This window comes from Miniopterus natalensis, chromosome 6 (genome assembly GCF_054644295.1).
Source record: "Miniopterus natalensis isolate mMinNat1 chromosome 6, mMinNat1.hap1, whole genome shotgun sequence".
NCBI classification, from domain to species: Eukaryota; Metazoa; Chordata; class Mammalia; order Chiroptera; family Miniopteridae; genus Miniopterus; species Miniopterus natalensis.
The window spans coordinates 10,588,174-10,606,010 of NC_142086.1; the positions used below are offsets into that span (position 1 = coordinate 10,588,174).

The 17,837-nt window shown below is 50.1% G+C and overlaps 1 protein-coding gene across 1 annotated transcript in view; it reads left to right on the top strand.

Moving 5' to 3' along the window:
- Nucleotides 1-3,206: 3,206 nt before the first annotated feature.
- Nucleotides 3,207-17,837, top strand: part of MED12L (mediator complex subunit 12L) — a 319,300-nt gene continuing 304,669 nt past the window's right edge. Inside the window, exons 1-2 of the mRNA XM_087818088.1 lie at nucleotides 3,207-3,403; nucleotides 4,259-4,479. Coding sequence (XP_087674214.1) covers nucleotides 4,381-4,479 — 99 coding nt within the window. The 5' untranslated portion in view covers nucleotides 3,207-3,403; nucleotides 4,259-4,380. The remainder of the gene's footprint in view (nucleotides 3,404-4,258; nucleotides 4,480-17,837) is intronic.

Here is a 17,837-nt window from a genome sequence, read left to right on the forward strand (position 1 = left end):
TCCACGGTGGGCAAGGAGATCAGGCTGATGAGAAAAATGCCTGCACTCGAGTATGTGCAGACAGAGGACACCTGTGTGTTTCCTGCAGCCCAAACATGCCGAGAGAAAGCCAGCCTCGAGCCGTCTTAAGGGGGCTGCCAAAGAGCAGGAAAGGGAGCTCAACTGTGAGGAAACTCCTGTAGGGCTGAAGACCAGGGCCTGCAGAGGGAGCAGGATCCGCTAGGGAGGTTTCTGAGTGGTCTTTGAGAAGCCCTTGGAGATGACCCAAGAAAAACAGTCAGCTTTTAAACACTTGTCAGCCCACAAAAGCAGCCCTAGAGAGTTAGCTTCATACTTGGACGATGAAGTCCAACATGCTTAAAGTGGTTTACGATTCCTCCGCCAGCCACATTTCAACCTCGTTCTCGCATGGGCGCGACCAAACGTCCTCAGGTGTCTGACTCGGCTCACCTTGCCAGGCTGAGGTCTAGAGAGGCCTGCGGTTTTCTCTGGGGATTCCTGCTCCATGCAAACTGTTCCCAGGCCTGGGGGAAGGGGGCTGTCACGAGCCTAAGGTGCCCCTTATAGGGATAGTAGCAAATGAGACTCACATGTCTCAACAAGAATTTGTGCTTACCGGTTGGGTTAACGGGCACCGTGATGGGAAATTAAAGCAGAGCATAGACCGCAGTGGCTCCCATGTTAAGCCCATCATATCAACTGGCTTTAGTCAGCTTAAAGACGAACTCCAGAATGGAAGGAGAGCCAGGGGGTCAGGTAGGGAAAGGGAAACAAGCCCAGCTCCGTGGCATATTTGAACGCATGCCAATAAACAACGAGGTGTTAAGAGAAGGAAAAATAAGTGCTAAGGGGACTGAAAAAAATGAAGAATCATGCACCTAAAGAATCTGAGGTGGGCCCTGGATGGTGTGGCTCAGTTGGTTGAGTGTCATCCCATGTACCACAAAGTTGCCAATTCAATTATCTGTCAGGGCATATGCCTGAGTTTTGAGGTCGATCCCCAGGAGGGGGTGCAGGAGGCAGCTGACTGATGTTTCTCTCTCTCAAATCAATGAAAACATATTTTAAAAATGAGTTTGGGGTGGGCTTCATATAGTCCAGACTCCAAGGACTGTCCTCAGGTGGCTATCTGAAAATGAAGCCTGGGAATTCCTTATTTGGGAACAGTAGTGAGCTAACCGAGGCCAGGGTTTAAGGAGAAATAGTTGGATTGGTAAGTGGGGGTGGACTGGCACAAGCACAAATGCCTGGGTGAGGGAGCAAAATGCCCACAGGAAGTCCATGTAGTGAAAAAATGATTTATGAGGAATTAAATTATATTTGGGTGTATTAAAGCTCTCTCTCTTCAATGTTGAGAGGAGGGCCAAAGAATTCATACCAGACTGTCTCAAAACAAGGGAAGGAGTTAAGAAAGTTAAGAAGGGAGACCAACAGGGGAAAAACTATCCCTCTCTCTTTCCCCCCAAACCCTAGAGACACATTATCGACACAGTGTGATTTTAAAATAAAGTCTTTATGGTTAGCTGAGATTTTGAGTGATTTTATAGTTTCTCCTTTGTGGAGGCCACGTAGAGGTTGTTGCCTAGATATACAAGGGAAGAATTTAGGTTACATCTCCCATCAGACTAGGCTATCAGCACAAGGTATCCCCAAAGTCCCACTAGTGATCTATCCATTCACACACCTGCCCCCCACCCATCCATCCACCTCTCTTTCATCCCACACCAGCGAACACACTTTTTGTGAGTGCCTACCATGTGCGAGGTTCCGCCTCGGCCCAGGCTGAACAATAAATAAACAGTTCTCTTCAGTACATGCCAGTATGTTGGGGGTGGGGAAGCTAAAACAAGAATGGCAGAACTTTGGTAACTGTCACAGCTGGAAGGCCGGTGCCTGGGGGTTCATTATAGCGTTTCTTCTGCTTTTATGGTATGTTTGATCATTTTCCTAATACAGTTAGGTAACTGGCCTTGTTCTCAAGCTAGGAAGCTGGATGTGACAGATGCCCACGTCACAAGGGCAAGTTCAGCTAGGAAGTTACACCCAGGGTATGGGTGGAAGATAGGTCCTTGGGACAGGGTCCGAAGGTGGACAGGAAACGCCACCAGGTGGAGGGTAACAGTTCTCCAAAAGTACGTGCCCAGGAGGAGTCAAGAAGCCAGAAGCCACCGGTGGGACTGGGCCCCAAGCTGCGTGGGGAGGTGCTTGCAGGTCAAGGGCAGCGCGGAGGACCGGCCTCCACTCGTTGCCGAGGCCCTTATCTCCCGTTTCCTCCCTCCCCGCCCGCGGCGAGGCGGCGGCGAGCAGATTAGGAGCCGTGGGTGCTCCTGCTGGGCACCTGCCACGCGCCACGCGCTGCGGAAGGCTTTGGATTAGCGTCTGCCCGCCCCGTCTTACAGAGGGTAGAACGAGGAGCTGAGAAATCCCTGAAGCCGTGGAACGAGCCACCATCAGGCGAGGGCGGCTGAGAGCCCGTCCTTCCCGTCCAGGTCGCGGAGAATCGGTCAGAAACTTCGGATCCGCCTACGAGTCTTGGAGCAAGTCACTGGCCCTCCCTGAGCTGACTCGGTTTCTCTGTCTATAAAAAGGGCACAGCAAAACCTTGTGAGGTTCCTTTTAAGGGTCACAGACCTTTACTGTCAAAATCCTGGCCCCGAGCGCGGGCTTCCTAAGTGGCAGCCATCATTCCTGGCCAAGCGCTGGCGCATCCCGCCCGGCGCGCCCCCCGCGGGATCCCTCGGGCCTGGCCCGCCCCCGCAGCTCGGCTCTCGCAGGGCTCCCGGCAGGGGGCCCCGCAGCTCGGTGCCCACGCCCCGCGCGGCGAGCGGGGAGCGCGGGCGGGTTGGAGGGCTCAGGTCTCCCCCTGGAGGATCGCCTCCCCCCGCCACACGCCCGGCGCAGGTGAGATTTTTCAGCGCAGGCCAAGGGGACAGCGACCTTAGGGAGAGGTCGAGGCGGCCGGCGCCGCTCGCGGCCGGGAGGGGTCCCGCGGGCGCCCCTCTCCGCGCCCGGTTTCACCCCAGGGCCGGTCCCCGCGCCCGGGCCCGCGGGCTGCGCGCTGCGGCTGCGAAAACCCGGCGAGGCGGACCGGAGCGCGCTCGCACCAACTCCTCCGCGGTCCGGCCGCGAGCTGGGCATGCTCAGTGCGGCCGCGCGCGCCGTCCGCCAACTCGGAAGCTCGCGCTCCCGGGCCGTGGGGGCGAGAACGCCGGCGGCGGCGAGCCGGCGTCGCCTGCCGCCCCCAGACGGTGGCAAACTTCGCGGCTTCCCCGGAGCTCGCTCGGACGCTCCTGATACCTAACAAATAAAATCTAATCCGACCCCCCATCCCAGCCCGAATCATGGAGGCTGCGGCCGCCGGAGTGCCGCCGCCGGCGCCTGCCCGCTAGCCGGGGACCAACAGGTAAACTGTTGGGGGGTGGGGGTGGGAGGAGGAGCGGCGGCCGGGGGGAGGGCGCCGGCCTGGAGGAGCCCGAGCCGCCCGCGGGCTGGCTGCCCCCATCGGCTCCCAGCCAGCCCTCCTCACCCCCTTCCCCGGCCTCTGGAGGGGCAGCAAAGGGTTAAGTCGGCCCCGCGCCACGGTGAGCACGGCCCCCTCCAGCCGCCGCGACCGCCAGCTGCGCGACTCGGCGCCTGCCCGGAGCCGCCGATGCGCCACCGGAGCCCAGCGGGCGTCCAGGAGGCATCCGCCGCTTCCTCGCCGTTCGCGTCCCAGCCTCGGCCATCCCCTCCAGGCCTCTCTCAGCCCGGCCGGGTCCGCGCCCAGGTGGCGGGGTCTGAGGGGCGCGCGGCGGCGGCAAAGGCTCTTGCGGAGGAAGAGGGGCGGGGGCGGGGGCGGGCCGCTCCGGTGCCTTTGCCTGGGGCCGGGGGAGGGGGGGCATCCTTGCCTGGAGCAAGCACTTGGGCCACCTGCCAAGGCCCCTAGAAAAGTTTTTTACCCCCCGGTGCCCCTCCCCCGGTGCCCCTCCCCCACCCCCTGCCCAGTGTCCGGCTGGGGTGGGTCTGGGTCCATTGGTGAAAAAAGTCACAGGTTCCCATCAGCTGCTCCTCCCCCTGGGGACAGGGTGTGTGTGTAGCGGGGGTGGACTGGAGACGGCCGCCGCGGAGGACCCGGTCGGACCCTCAGCCCCTCCGCCGCCTGAAGCCGTGCGTCCTGGGGCTCCAGCGCAGCCGGGTGCCCGCCGAGGGCTGCCCCCATCAGTGCGTGCCTGCGTGCCTGGCAGAGGCGGCATCCAACCTGCTTTATTCCTTCCTGCAGCGCCACTGCGAGCGAACGAGCGAGCGAGAGGGAGCCTGTCTGCAAAGTGCTGCTCCCTGGTGCTCAGAGGCGGCTGCTCCAGCTCCAACTCTCATTCATTTCGCCGGTTAACATGAGAGATCATGGCCGCCTTCGGGCTTCTCAGCTATGAGCAGAGACCGCTGAAACGCCCCCGGCTCGGGCCCCCCGACGTCTACCCGCAGGACCCCAAGCAGAAGGAGGTAAGGGCGCCGGCGGCCTCCCGGGCAAACGGGGCCGCGCTCCGCAGCGCTGACCCGGGGCCAAGTTGGCCCCACGGGCAACGGCGGCGCTGCGGGGGAAGGGTCGGGGAGGGCACTGGCGGCGGGGGCCGGGCTGGGGGACCCCCGCAGCAGAGACAGAGCGGCTGTCAGTTCCCGCGCTCCACCGGGGCGCTCGCTCCTCGGGTGCAGGGTCGCTCCTCGGTTATAGGGCCTTGCACGGCATTGCTGGGCGCTTCATCGGGTTCTTCTTTGCCGTAACCCTCCAGCTCGCTCTCCCCCGCTTCTGCCTGTTTTGTTTTTCTTCCCGCCGCTTCGATAAATTCTCGTAAACTTTTTGAAAAATGTTGGAATGCGGTGCATCCGACACAGGTCTTGTGTTTTGCGCCAGCTGAGCAGGGACAGGGGGTGGGGGGCACGGGGGGGGGCGCGGGGGGCGAGGGAGGGGGAGTGTGTGTGTGTGTGTGTGTGTGTGTGTGTGTGGCGGAGCGGGGAGGGGGGCTTTTCTGTTCAAAATTTCCAGTTTGGAGTGAAGTCGTTTTCATCGAGGTGATAAGTATTTAGTTCTTTGAGCTTACTTCTTTCTGTATCCCCTCTCCCCTTTAAAGATCAATATTACGTGAAATACTGATTTTCTTCGTAGAGGCGATTGGCTTAATTGCTGGAGGCTGTTTTGTATATCTAAAAGCAGTTGGGGTTACCTTGGAAGGGAATAGGTCCCGAGATTGCTTATTTCTTTGAATGAAATTAATTGGAGAAACCTTGACTCCTGCACTAGGTACACTATCTTCAGTGGCTAGGGTAACCATGGCATTTTGTAGCCAAGTATTGTTTGTTAGTAGTTAACAAGTAATTATGTAACAACTCTTCAGTTATAATGATCACCCTTGGCTACACAATTTGCCCAGGGATTTGCCTTTTTTATTTTTTTAGAGATTACCTGCTACCAGCTGTGCTTTCTGAGTTTGCCAGTTGCAGCCCACCCACCCTCTGTTTTCTTCAGCTAAACGGGAAGTGAGCACATTTCAGAACTTCTTTCTGGGAATCTAAAAACCCTCTATTAAAAGTTTACAGGCCCACAGACATCACAGAAAGGGCTTTGTAAAGAAGGCAAGGAGGGGTCCTTAAGACTTCCCTTTTGATAAATGTATCTAATTCAGTAATAGAGAAAAATGTTCTGGCCCAACTGTTTTTTAACAATGTTTCTGAAAAATAAGGAGTGACAACTTCTTTTAGATGTTTAGCACATTAAACATGTTTTAGCGTCTGTCCCTCCATGGAGTAATTCCAATCGAACTGGGAAGATTTTACAGGTGGTTCTCAGTGAAGCTTAACATATGAGGGTAGGAGTTTGGTGAGATTTTTTCGATTTCTTTCTTGCCGGTTTTTCTCCTTGACTCAGAATAAAGTTAATTGTTAAGGACTGGAAACAGCAGGTGAAGGGCTGAGTATGAAGAAAGCTAAGTATAAAGAAAGTTAACTTAAAAATTAGTGGCAGGACATTCTTAAAGTTTTGTTTGGGGTAGGTACATTGACTGGCTGATATTTATCATCTTGTAATTCATGTCTTGCTACATCTTTCTAGAGGGCAGCATAATTGGTAGCATCTTCCCAGTTAAGGATGGCGGCCTGCGATGCCACGTGGCCATTTATTTCTGAGGTTGACACTCATTCAGGATTGGGTCTTCTATGATTCTAGAAAAAATAATTTGGGATTTTAGAATTTTACAACATTTTATGGAATTCTAAAACTGGAAGTGACCTTAGAGTCTACTTTTTATAACTTTGACAAAGTGAAACTGAGGTCCAGGAAAGGGGACCTGACTTAATCAGGGTGTGTGGTGAATAAGCAGAGGAGTTGGACCACCAACCAGAATTTGTCAGGACCCAATACTGTACCATGTTAAGGATGATTTATGCTAAATTGTGTTGTTCTGATGTTACTCTCTTTTCCTCAAGGCAGCCACATTTTCTCTCTCTGAAGCAGAGTCAGAGTTATGTGTGACTGCAGTCAAATTTGAGTCAGTGTGGAACAGGTGCCTGGCTGTTCTTGGGTGGTGGTGTTGTGAGCAGTGTTTTTTACAAGCTTCAGTGAGTTATGTATTGCTTCAGAATTTCTAGCCTAACTCTGTATCACCTGTTCTTTTATTCTAATGTTTTCTTTAAATTAACTTTAAAGAAACCTTTTATGTTTCATGTCCACATGTGAAGTCATGAACTTGATGAGATATATATATCTCATATATATAAAGTATAAAATCTGTTTCATGTGTCCATATTTTTTATTTTTATTTACTTGACATTACACACACACACATGATTACAAGTATCGAAACAAGACCATAATATTGAAACTTTAAAAAGTTCACCTGTGCACCTAAAATCATTGTGTGTTCTGCCTCCTGGGAAATGCTGATTAATGGAGGGAGTGTGGGCTTCCCAGTCAGACAAACCTGGATATGGATTCTGGTTCAGCCTCTTCGCAGTTGTGTGGCCTTGGGCAAGCTGTATAACTTCTCATTTGTAAATTAGTATAATTGTGCTTCTTCAGAAAAATTAGAGAACCTGGTATTAAATTAGCATATCTTTGCATGAGAAAAGCCCTCAGTGCTAATAGTGTTCTGGACATCAGCTCCCAGGGGTTAGGATGGGACCTTTGAATGTCCACCCCTCACGGAGGAGTATGGGGGGAGGGAGAGCTGGAAGCTTTAACCTGCTGATGGATTGATTATGTTCACTGGGGAGAGTGCTGCGGGTCAGCACTCCACAGGACTTTATCATATATTGTGTTGTAATGCTTTGCCCTCTGGAACATAAACTGACTTTATGCCTTGAAAACAGGGAATGAGAAAACTAGGCATCATCCTTGATTCCTTCTTTGCCCTTACACCTCATAATACATCTGTGAGGACACCTGGTCTAGTCCAGTTCCCAACCATATTTCCAATCGATGCACTGCTTCCCAGTTTCACCAGTGTGCTCGGCCTCCTTTCTGCTGCCGGCTAACTTTTCTGCTGTTGGCTGCCCCAGGACTCTTACACATGCTGCTCTGTCTGCTGGACACATGTCTGCCTACCTACCTCCACCATTCCACCCTAACCTTCTTACCTTATCCTTTGGTTAGGAGGGTGGGCTCTGGAGCCAGTCTGCCTGGGTTCAAATCCTGGCTCTGCTGTTTCCATACTCCTGTTCTCCCCGTGCCTCAGTATTCCTTCCTGCAGAGTGGGGTTGGGAACACCACCTACATGGATAGTACTTGTAAAGCACTTAGACTAGAGTCTGGCATGAATTCAATACCCAAATATTTGCTATTATAAATTACCGTCAGGCCTGCTGCTTCATCACTTAGGTCTCAGCCCAGTGACCACCTGAGAGGCCTTTCTAGTATAAATATATAATTTGTGAGTATGTGTTTATTTGCATGTTGCCACCCCCTCACTAGAGGGTAAGTTTCAAGGATGAGAGCTGTCTCAGGCATCACTGAAGTACCTGGCATCTCGCACAGTCAGTCCCTGGGATGCTGAGGGCATGCATACTTGGAGCATGTAAATGAAATTGGGAATGAATGAATGAAAAGAGAATATCTGGTGACTGAGGGGCATTAGGGGCGATCGAGGTTAAGGCAGAAGTTACCCTTCACCTCTACCTTTAAGGCTACAAGGCTGAAAGCGAAGTTAAACTCTGGAAGCAGGGAGGAGGGGTTTTCCCTGGGGCAGAAGAGGCCTAACCAGATGAATAGTAAATATTTTCAGGAAAGCAAATTCGTTGGAAAAGTAAGTTGGGGCAAAAGGGAGATTTCCAGGCGTCAGGAATCATAGAGCCCCACTAGCAGAACCCAGGGGGAGGACTGCCCAGTGCGCAGTGCGGAAGCTGCCCATGGGCAAGTCAGCATGACTTGGGGTGGGTGGGAATGGAGTGGTGGCCGCGGTGGTGATGGTGGCTGGGTGTGGAAAACCCAGCACAGCTGTAGGGCTTCAGAACAGGTGGTTGGGTTTTTCAGATTCAGTAGGTCTCAGGTGGGCTCCGTAATTTGCATTTCTAACAAGATCCCAGGTGATCTGATGCTACGGTCTGGGCGCCACTTTGAGAATCCTGGCCTAGAGAGGAGAAGATACCCAGTTCTGCAGGGGCTGGAGAGCTCTGCGACGCAGGTAGGGCGGGATTAGACATCTGTGTCTGGCTGAAGTTGTAGTAGTTTGGTTTAGCACTTAGCTCAGCCAGGGTTTGGTGGGCTTCTCCCAGAAGATCTAAGGGAATGAGTCAGGAAATTTCAGTCCCTCTCCAGTGGCTTTTCATTACGCTTGGACTAAAGTACAAACCTCTTACCTAGCTTACAGCCCAGCCCCCGCTCGCTCTCGCGACCACTGTCTGTAGCCCGGTACTTGGCTTTGAGTTCTGGCTCCTTCACTTACTGCCTGTTTGGCTCAGATCTTACCCATGGAATGACAGTGTCTGTATTGTTTTTACTTCATGGCATTGTTGGGAAGATAAAATGAGATTTGAGCCATGCCTGGCACACCCACAGTGGTCAGTACCGGCCAGCTACTACTAGTGTAACCATCTCCTGTCCCCCTTGTTAAATGATCCCAGGGATTCCCATTGTACTTACAATAACATCTACAAGACCCTGCCCTTGATATGGGGCCTCTGGACCCAAGTCAACCTTTCCTAAGTTGCTCATCCCCCTCCTGGCTGACCGCTGGTCACCTCTCTTTCCTTCCAGCAGGTACAGCTCTTTTGTGTCTAGGTTCCTGTCACTTGCTGTCACTATGGCCATGTTTTCTGTCACTTGGCTCTTGGGGCTTCCCACCCTTTTCCCCTGTCCTTGTTCGCCCATTCCCTTGTGTTAGATGTTTTGTAGTGCTTGTCATTGTTTGAAAGTCGGTTGCGAGGTTGCTTATTTACTCCATGGCCTTCCTTCCACTAGAGGATGCAGGCGGCATGAGAGCAGGGCCTGTCCGGGGCGTCCACGGTTATGAGCTGACAAGTGCCTGTGATTAGAGCAGGTGCTCAGTAAACAGTTGTGGAGGAAATTAATGAAATGCACAAAGAACTCTTACTGAGCAGTTGTATTTATAACATTTTAACTGTCCCAATACATATTTTATGTTGGCAAAGACTGTTCTCGTTAGCATCTAAAACTCTTAAAACATTAAATGCTTATTTTAGAGACAGCTGGGGAGGTTGGGTGAGGGGAGGTGAACATTTGTCTCTTTATAATCTTCGAGAGGGAGAATTTGAGAAAGTTGCCTGGTAAGAGAGGACAGGTTGGCCAGTTGCCTGGGGGAACCAAAAGACAGAGGTGGTTGGGGCGAAAGCTCCCCCCTGAGATGAACTGGCCCCATCAGAGACCTGCCTGAATACCAGTATTCCCCGAGGGGCATCTGCGTGCTTGATTCTGGCCACCTGAGTCTCGGAGGCCAGAATCTGTGCAGGAAGCGCTGGTCCTGCTGCTTCCTGCTGCTCACAGAAGTGTCTCCACCCAAACTTTGTGGCCTACAATGGGGAACCCAGGTGGCTGTCATTTCTCAGGGTTGGCCGTGCACCTGCAGCAGAATCAAAGATGCCTGAGAAGTAAGCCAGTCAGAGAAAGACAAGTTCCATATGATCTCACTAATATGTGGAATCTAATGAACAAAATAGAAAAAAAGAAAGCAGATAAAATGCCTCACCTCCACCCTAGACCTGCCGAGTCAGAATTTCTGGGGAGGAGGCTGAGGAATTTACATTTTAAACCAGCTTTCTAGGTGACTCCTAATCACAGTAAGTTTGATTCTCATTGTTGCAGTGTGTGTCTTTATATACAGAGAACCCTGTAGACCACCCTCCCTTATTCCCACCTGCGCCCCACTCTTTGATTTATTAAAATCCTTAGACAAATACACTGTTTGAAGTGTTAGAACTTTTTGTAACAAAATAGTGCAGATGAGCTTAGCTACTTTCTCCCATGGTTCGCCTTGTTTTCTGTCAGCTGTGCATGATCTATAGCAGAGAAGTCTATGAGAGGTCTTTAAATACCCACCGGTGGCTCCCTCCTCCATGCACTGGGCTAAACTGGGACACTGGGGAGCAGCTCTTGTTTTGTCCCATGAGGATATTCTTTGAACTGGTTCTGGGCTGCAGAGTTTTCTGTTTGACTCTGGGGCTGGGCCTCAACTGGGCACCTTGGGGACTCATGTAAAGCTGCTAACTTGGGGTGTTGCCACCATCCTCCAGTTTGGGGTATTTCACTTGGGCTGGCACCGTGGAGATGAAGTGTGGTCCTTTAGGAAGTTGGAGGACCAGGAAGTGAGGCGTGGAAGTTGCTGCATTGACCAGGGACTAAGCAGGGGGAGATGTGGGTGAACACAGCCCTGGGATTTTAGTTGTACCAGTCAGCGGGGCCTCCAGTGGGCGTGTGCATGTAGACCTGGAAGCAGAGCAGAAGTAGAAGAGTGGACTAAGTGGAAGCTGCCAGCTCCAGGAATTGTGATGTAGTTAATGAGCTTCTGCACCCCACTTGTGAAGCTTCTTGACAGGCAAGGCAGGAATTGGGGAAGTTGGAGGGATCCCTGAAAAGAGTGGGCATGAAGAGTTCTCTGTAGTTGTGTTCTCCGGAGTGCTGCAGGGGCTGGCTCAGCTTGAGGTCTGAGTGGGGAAAGCCGGAGGGAGAGGCCTGCTTCCTACACATTCCTCCCAGAGAAGGGAAGTGGAAACAACTGACTTTTAATTGTCTTTAGATAATTTCTGAAGCTCCGTGGTGGTGACAACAGAGCTCCTTATACCAACCTCCAACCTGCTTCTCTCTGTCTTGGGAAATGTACATAACAAAGAAAAATGTCATGTTAAAAAATAGCATGATTTCTACTTAAAAAATATACAGGGTGGGGCAAAAGTAGGTTTACAGTTGTTCGTATGGAAAGTTGTTCGTATCGTATTACAATAATTAGTAAATAATAATACAAGAATAAACTGTGTTTCACGTACTAACAACTGCAAACCTACCTTTGCCCCACCCTGTATGTCTGCATGTTCTAGAAGGATTATCACCCACATGCAAACAGTTATCTCTTGAGGATGAGATTAGGGGTGATTTTTTTTTTCTTTTTTTACTAATCTGTATTCCAGGCTATACCAATAACCATGTGCTACTATTGTCATTGGAGAAAATAACTTAGAGAATAATTTTTAGGTAACTTTGAGTTTACAGGAATGGGTTTTTGTTGCTGGTTCCAAACCAAACTAGAGCCCCTTTAGCTGATGGGCAGCCTGAGGGATTTTGTAGGACATAGATATAGACACTTATGCACCTGATGCTGCAGAGTTTGGTGAGGTTGGGGTGAGGGCTCTTAACGTGAGTATTTCAGTTCTGCCACTTGTGCTGTGTGATTTGGGATGCTGTCCCCTTTTCCTCACCTGTGAGGTGGGAGAACACTACAGAATCATCTAGAGTGTTTTAAATGTGAAGGAGCATTGTAAACTTAAATTATTACCAAATGTGAGGTATACGTTCAGTGGTATGCTGGAGTAGGCTTGTACCAGCTAAGTATTAAAATTTCAGGAATTTTGTGAACTGGTTAATATTATGTTGGCAGCTTGAAATCCGGCATAATGGGAGTATTTACACCAAGGAAATTGGCAGATGCTACAAATTAGTTTTTTGTTTTGCTTTTCCCCCAAAGCTGGTTATGAAGCACTTGCCAGCACACCACTGTGTCAAGTTGTACGTCACAGACACTTGGCTGGCTGCTTCACCATCCTTCTTATCCTAGGTTTCCCTTATCTACTTCCTACAAAAAAATTTTCTAAGAAAAGCCAGATCCTCACTTTCCAAGCCTTTCTTGCATCTTGGAGCAAGCAGTTCTTAATTCTGCCTAAAGACATTTAATGGAAATTTACTACAGGGCTTCTGGAGAAGAATTCTTGCCTTGCTGAAAAAAAATACAGGCACAGGGGGAGAGTGCTGATAGTTCCTTAGTTTCCCGTCTTTGGAAAAGAAGTAAGAGGATGCTGTAGGTAGAGCTGGGGTACCTCTCTGTGACCGTGAGGCCACAAGCCTGTGGATGAGAAGCTGGCACAAAGAGGACATGATTGAGTGGCTTTATGAAATTGTTAAAGCTACTGAACTGACCTAGGGACCACCTCTGCCTGGACTTTTTGTTAAGTAAAACAGTAGATGTCCATGGGGTTTAGCCATTGCTGGACCAGTTGTCACTTTCTTGCAGCTGAAAGCATTCTAGTGTTGTCATGGTACTTCCCAGTTAAATTTTGGCACCCTCAAGTCATCACAACATGAGCCCCTTTCTTCAGAGAATACACATTTCCAGAGCTCTCCTACTCTCTGGCCTCATGAGTGCAGAGTGGAGAGACAGCGGGCCGCCTGCATGGTGTCCCTTAGGCAGCACTGTGAGCCCTGCCCAGGGCCTCTCCCATGCAGAGGGATGTGGAAGCAGATCCTTTATTTATTTACACTTTTGGCAAAAAGAGTTTTATTGGGAAGGGAGGGAGAGCCCTGTTCTGTTTGGAGAGGAAGATTCTGCGGGTCTGTACTGTTTTTTGGAGAAACCAGGTATGTTTAGAGCTAGAATGAAATTTAGGGACATTCTAACTTTGTCATTCAATACAAAAGGAAATTGAGTTCCAAAGAGGTTAAAGTGACTTGTTAAGGCAGATCTGGGCCACGCACTTGTGTGCCCTGATTTGTTCTTGCAGCTTTACTTGGCCTCCCTCTGTAAACAGCCTCGCTGCTGGTAAACACCCTCACGTTGCCCTGGCAATGAGAATAGCTCTGCATTGTAGGGCATCCAGTGTCTCTGTGAGAGCCGGGACTGCTCAGCTCACCATCTGACCTTCTCTGAGCTTGGCAGACCCTTGTGTGGTGTTTCCCGGGTGAGGGAAGAATACCCCGGAAGCTCAGGCACTCTTGTCTTTGTGGTTTTGGTGGAAGATTCCCAGTCCTTCTATGGCCTCTGGCATAAATGGCCCTGGCATTGGCATTTCCGGGCAATGCATATGTAGGGGAAGATTCCTGTCGAGTTTTCTTTTTATTGGTTGGGTAGCTTTCTTGGAGATACAAACACACAAGGTGTACCAGTTGCCCCCTTCCCAGGAGCAACACTTAACACGGCATTCTGTTAATGGCTTCCCCTTACTTGTGCAGTACTATGGCCCTGAGAAGAAAAACTTTAGCCCCTGGGTTTTATTTTCCATGTTTTGAGGGAAACATTACTATGTATATGCCTGCCCAGCAAATTCAGTCATTCACCCAATATTGTCGAGCACCTTGCAGGCCTTTCGCCACCTGTGGCTTGGTGATCACAGGGCCCAGGACTTTTTTTTCCTGCTGTGTGCCTGGCTTTGAGCACAGTGCTCAACCCATACCTAGTACCCAGGGTTTCTTTTATGAGTGAGTGTAAGAATAAAGGAATGCTTGGAGCATTGGATGTGGTCAGCTGGTGAGCGAGGAATAGAATTTTTCGTATGTTCTTTGAGAGGAGTGGACAGAGTGCTGTGGCAGCAGGAAGGAGTGGCCCATTTTTTGATAGGACCCACCAGAGGAATAGGAACTTGGAGGATGTGTAGGAGTGGGTGGGGCTGAGAACGTGGGAGGAAATTGATTCAGGGAAGAGGGACCAGCATGGGCCAAGGGTCACAGGCCCGAAGGAACATGGGGTTTGCTCTGAGCTGTGGGCCTGGGGTAGGGAGTCGGGGGTTGTAGGTGTGGGGCAGCCAGGTTGGAGCAGGAAAGAAAGGTGGGAACAGGTTATGGGCACTTTGTATGTGTGTTGAGGCATTTAGATGTTATGGTGGAGGCGATGAGGTGCCATTCAAGGGTGCTAAGGGAATGCGATTTTAGATGACTAAGGGTCACCGTTTGAGGGAACAGTGGCTCTGAGGGTCACAATGAGGCAAAGACTGACTATCTAGGTGGTCACAGACCTGGTGGTTGGTGTATTAGTTTCCTGTGGCTGCCGTAACAAATTACCATAAACCAGAGGCTTAAAATGACGGAAATTTATTGTTTCACAGTCTGGAGAGCAGAAGTCCGAAGAAAGTGTCAGTAGGTTTCACGGTCGCACCCCACGAAGGCTCTAGGGAGAAAACGCTTCCTTTCCTCCCCCCCTGGTGGATCCAGGTGTGCCGTGGCCTCTCTGTGGCCACACCAGTCTCTTTTCTGCCTCTGTCTTCACGTGGCTGCCTCCTCTGTGTGTTGTGTCTTCTGCAAGTTCCTGATAAGAACACTTGTTATTGGCTTTAGGGCCCACCTGGATTATCTAGGATGATTTCCTCTCAAGATCTGCAAAAACCCCTTTTCCAAATGGGGTACCACTCACAGGTTCCAGGACTTGATGTGGGCATCATTGGGGATCTGTTTGGCTTTTGGGGTTTGGGGAGCTTGGGAGGAAAGAGGAAGAGAGGATTTAAGAGGTTATTTGGGTGGCACGGTGGACACAGTATGGAAGAGCGGGTGGTGAGTATAAAAACATACCAGCATTTTCAGGTGAGGCTAAAACCTTTTTGACCTTAGGACCCCTTTATAATCATAAACATTTTTGAGGATCCCATAGAGCTTTTGTTTATGTAGGTTATATCTGACTGTTTACTGTAATAAAAATAAAAACTGAGAAATTTTAGAAGTACATATTAGTGCATTTAAAAATAATAAACTAATTCAATGTTAAAATTTTTTTTTTTTTTTATGAACAGTAACCATTTTTCCAAACAAAATAGTAAAAATTGTTTTACATTTTGCAAACCTCCTTAATGCCTGGATTCTCACATCGACTTCCATATTCAGTCTGTTACAATATGTTGCTCTGGCTGAAGAACACGGAGGAACTCTGGCTTCACGTGGACACGTTTAGTAGTCAGAAAGTTCTTGGGAACCGCAGTGGTCTTGGACGTGGAGCATCACTGGCTTTCACTGTTGGTAGGAAGATTGATGGCAGTCCCAAAACAGACCATTCGGAACGAAAGAATGTTTGGTTTCTTCCAGGGGCTGGGGGGTGGGGGAGGGGGGACAGAATGCGCTCCTTTCCGAGTGTTTTCCATTTGAGATGTCTCCGGGAACCTGGCTGAGATGTAGAGCAGTGGAAGCAGGAGGCCTGGGCTTGGGTGACATGTTCGCAGCTGTCTGAAGCCCTGGCTGTGCTGCCGGTTGAGAGTGCGGGTAGGTGGAGGAGCAGGCTGACGCCGAGGATGCGCCGGGCTTCCTGGCTGTTGGCGGGACCTCCGAGGAGAGCGGTTGCAGGGAGGTGGTGCTGTGTGACAGTGGCCTGAAGGCAGAGCTGCTGGGGCGAGGCTCTGGCTACGCTGGCCTCCTCTTAGGTTAGCAGCCTCGCTCTTCAGGACCTTCGCACGCGTGGCTCCTGTGGCCCGCTTGCCTTACTCTGTTTGTCACTGCAAAGTGATGGTTTGCTCTTTAGCACGCAACAGTTTGTATTTGATATTTATCTGCTCTGTCCCCAGCCGTTGTAAGTTCCACGAGGCAGGGAGCAGGTCCCTTTTATCCCCACTGATAGCAGAGGCAAGGAGAGGTAGATGGTAGGAGTTAACTATTTGTTGACAGGATCTGGCGGTTATTAGAAACCTGGTAAATCAAGATGTAGTGCAGGGCACGGGAATGCCGGGAAGCGTTGAAACCTTGTTCCCACCGTTGAGGACCTTTGGTGCACGTATGGCTGGCGGTCCTGCCCACAGGCAGGTCAGTGAAAGGTTCAGCTTGGTGGCGGAAACCAGTGAGGGAGCAGGCAGTGCTCTCGAGGGATCAGAAAATCTTCAGAAATGTGGGCGTTTTCCAGTGGCAAGGAAACAGAGATGGGGAATTAGGACCCCATTTTCAGAGTAAAGCAAGAAGAGTATATTGAATCTATAAACTTGAATGTGTTTACAGATTTTGGGGACAGTTGAGGGAGAGGAAGAGATGGAAACCTGCTGGAAGGAAAAGGGACCTGCTTGGCCCTGGCTTCGGGATCAGGCCCTAGGGGAGTGAAGCCTTAAATATAGTGTGTTCCGGATCGCTGACTCCGAGAAAGGGGGTTGGCAGGACTGCTGTGGGGGGTCCCTGTTTACCAGGAATTTTCTACAGGAATGTCCAGTCAGTTTGAAGGTGCAGAGATTTTCCTCAGCAAGAATAAACTCCGTCTTCAGCCCACATCCAGTGTGCCTCAACTCAGCTGTGCACACACCGTCTTGTCAATTAAAATTTAGTAGAGTTTGCTGCTTTCCTTTTCCAGCCATTTCATTCAGGGATTAACCTAGTGAAGTTGTTGAGAGTAGGACTATTTAAGGCATTGGCCACAGGGAAAAACAAATAAAAATGTGTTTTGTCTGAAGTGTTGTTGGAATTTTTTGCTAAGATTCTGGTTTATGTAAAGACATCAAAACTATGTCCAAGACTGAGCTAAATAATTTATCTTTCTTCTGAGTTCCCTAAGGTAGGTTAATATTGACATTGCTCCATTTTTTTGTTTGTTTTGTTTTGTTTTTTTGACGCTACACACTGTGCTATGCTAGTGGGCAGTATGGAAAATATTTTCTGGTCAGAGCTGTTTTTACTCTGGTCAGTTTGAAATTAAATGTCACCTCCCTCTCAAAAGAAAATTATGAATTGGAGACACTGTTTACATTACTCTCATATGAGATCTACTTTTAAGTCATCGTTAAATAATCAGAATGTTTTTGGAGTTATATTTTTGTTTACCTAGTACCCGATACACAGATGCCTCCCACTAGTCAGTGTGGGGGTGTAGGAGAGGAATGGAAGCCTGCTCTCTGTCCCCTCTGCAACAGTGCTTCTCAAAATATCTGTGGTGAAGGATGCGTTTTTCTTTTTAAAATTAATTTTCAATCTGTCGCACTGATCTAAATATATGACGAAAGTGAGTTACTAGAGAAACGAGACGCTGGGGGACCTCGGTGGCCGGTTTCCGAGCGCTCCCGCTCAGCCCCTGAGCGGCCCTTGCTGGGCCCCGTACCGGTTTCGGATCACACTCTGAGAGCGCTGCTCTAGAAATTAACACCTTGTTCACATAAAGCAGTTGAGAAATGACTAATGTATCAGTTTTATTTGTTTGAAAGTTGAGGGATCGTATGTCCTACAGCTTCCGTGATGGGAGCGCTCGCTGTTGATTGTGCTGGCTGTTCTGAATGTTTTCCATGTTGGGCTCTGCGCCGGCTTCATAAACACCTTTGAGGTGGGTGCGATGACCTCTTTTCCACAGGCGAAGAAATCGAGGCACGGAGAGGGGCTCACTTAGCTTGCCCAAGGTCATTTAGCCACATACCGATGGAGTTGGGCTTCTGAGCCCCTGCGGCAGCCTTCGCGCCCTGTGTGGTGAGGCTGAGAATGCCGTCTGAGT